Genomic DNA, 2,500 nt, shown 5'->3' on the forward strand with positions numbered 1-2,500 from the left:
GTAACGCCAACAGTGTTCATTTATAGTATCAAAAACGATTCCCTCAGTTTCAACGTCATTCAACACAACACTCCATTGTATACATCCGGCCCATCACCCTCCCACAACATTCCCTCTCCCATCTCCGATGGGAGATGGCAAACATTCCCAGCAGCTTCACCGCCGCTCATCCTGGATGTCACATCCGGACTGTTTTCCCACCAGAGCCTATCTGTGTGTGTGTGTGTGTGTGTGTGTGTGTGTGTGTGTGTGTGTGTGTGTGTGTGTGTGTGTGTGTGTGTGTGTGTGTGTGTGTGTGTGTGTGTGTGTCCCCCAACCGTGTTAGTATAATTACTCTCGTGCACCATCGTTCTAATGCGTGTGTGTCACGCGGCGCGGCGCGGCGGTCCGTGGGCAGGTGAGAACGCCATCGTGATCGTGGCCGGGGCTAACCTGCTGCTGGGCGCGGCCGAGCTGCAGGCCTCCCTGCCGGCCCTGAGGCGCGCCACGGTGCTGCTCTGCCAGATGGAAGTCCGCCCCGAGTGCTCCCTGCAGGCACTGCGCATGGCACGACAACACCACGGTAGGTGGGACTGTGAGTGTGTGTGTGTGTGTATGTGTATGTGTGGGGGGTGGGTATGTGTGTGTGTGTGTGTGTGTGTGTGTGTGTGTGTGAGTGTGTGGGGTTCCTTGTGTGTGTGTGTGTGTGTGTGTGTGTGTGTGTGTGTGTGTGTGTGTGTGTGTGTGTGTGTGTGTGTGTGTGTGTGTGTGTGTGTGTGTGTGTGTGTGTGTGTGTGTGTGTGTGTGTCACCACCTAACCTATTCAAGATGGACCGATATGGGATTGATGTAAATGACAACAGCAAGGGGGGTAATGCTGGGGGCGTCACTTTTGTCGTCGCCATACGTCTGTCAATCATATGCATCGTCCGACTTCCGACGACCGCTCTGTACGAAGTTCTTAGGTGTGAACATGGACGCGGTAAAAGAATAAAACCAAACAGACAGAAAATCAAAACTCTTAATCTACTCAAAAGTAGAATTGTAAAATAATTGATGCGTAATCAGGCTTTTACCTAGCCTGATGCATCAGCCGCTTACTTCATTACATTTCATATAGCGTCTGAACACGAGCCGTAGAGATTCGTTTGCTTCCGGGAGGCGGTTGCTTCCGTTTGCTTCGACTAATCGCTGCTGCTTGGCGGTGACGTGGTGACGCGGTGACAATAGGGTTAGCATTAGCGTTTGGCTTGCATAATGTCTTCGCCACTAACGGGGCCAGCTGGTAAATTAAACTTTTCCCAAACCCGGTAGGAAGAAGTCCAAAAACGTCTTTGCCCTCCAAAAAATTCGTCAAACATGCTTCTTGTTCTGGCTTTAAGTCTTCAATATCCGGAATAGTTTCAAGCACAGAGCGTATAGCTTCGCCGACATCCATCTCGTCAACTGTTTACCGCAGCTTGGGAACTACACCGGTATTTCAGTTTGGGCGCTTCAGTTCGACGTCATCGCCCGTCATCGCCACATCTGCTCGCTGATTGGTCCGTCCGCTCTGGCGGACGGAGCAAACCGAAACGCATTGCTAGTTCCCTGACTATATGGTTGAGGCAAATTAAATTTGCCGGAACCAGTAGGCGGCGCTAGCCTGGCTAGCTTTTACCTGATACAAACATGAAATTCAATCAAATCCAATCTAGTGATGGTAGTAAATTGGGTGTTTTCACAAATGTGATGCATACAGGTCCCAAAAACGTTTTACAGATGACTTCCTTTGAGCCCCCTCAGATATTGTGCTGGCGTGTCGCCCCTCATTCCACTCATATGTGGGTGTTGGGGTGGCTCTTATAAATTGGTTACATAGTCGGTTTTACGACTGAGACAACAATGGGGGCGATTTGGTTCAAAAATGGAAGGGAACCATAAAGAGTGAGACCATTCAGATATGACTTGAAGAAGAAGAATGCTTCCAAACAAGGTGCCGATAAAGTGCATGAATTCGGACCATCAGAATCCGCATCCGATCAGAATACGAGTGTCACAAACAATACCTAGTGAAGAAATCGTACCAATCCACTAAAAATAAAAACACGCAAGACCTTCATGACTCCCGTCTTCTCAGCTCGTAAAAACCCGGCCTATATCTGTGTGTACCGTCACAACCGTGACAATACTGCAAGAATGTATACCGGCCACACACACACACACACACACACCCAGTCTCCCATCTTAACCTGCGTACCGCTGCTAGCCCCATGCGTCACCCCTCGGCTAACGGGCAGAGGCTATGACGAGCCAGGCGTTCCGTTGCGACCGCCTATTATTAGACGGCACCCGCGTCACTCCGACATGCAGGGACCCTTTCTCCCTCCCTCCGTCTCTCTGGCCCCTCGCCTCTCCGCCGCGCCCGCGCCCCCCCCCCTCGTGGCGGCGGCGCAGGCCCCTCTCTCTCCGCGGTAATGGGGCACCGCGGGTTGCCAGGACGCCGCGCACCAGTCGGGGCTAACGTCGCGGCGCAGATGGG

The 2,500-nt window shown here is 52.0% G+C and overlaps 1 protein-coding gene across 1 annotated transcript in view; it reads left to right on the plus strand.

The window, feature by feature from the left end:
- The window catches only part of rbks (ribokinase), a 24,989-nt gene that overhangs the window by 10,463 nt on the left and 12,026 nt on the right, over positions 1-2,500 (plus strand). The window contains exon 6 of the mRNA XM_084482615.1: positions 398-562. Coding sequence (XP_084338741.1) covers positions 398-562 — 165 coding nt within the window. The remainder of the gene's footprint in view (positions 1-397; positions 563-2,500) is intronic.

Source organism: Micromesistius poutassou (assembly GCF_964030765.1).
Source record: "Micromesistius poutassou genome assembly, chromosome: 17".
Classification (NCBI taxonomy): Eukaryota; Metazoa; Chordata; class Actinopteri; order Gadiformes; family Gadidae; genus Micromesistius; species Micromesistius poutassou.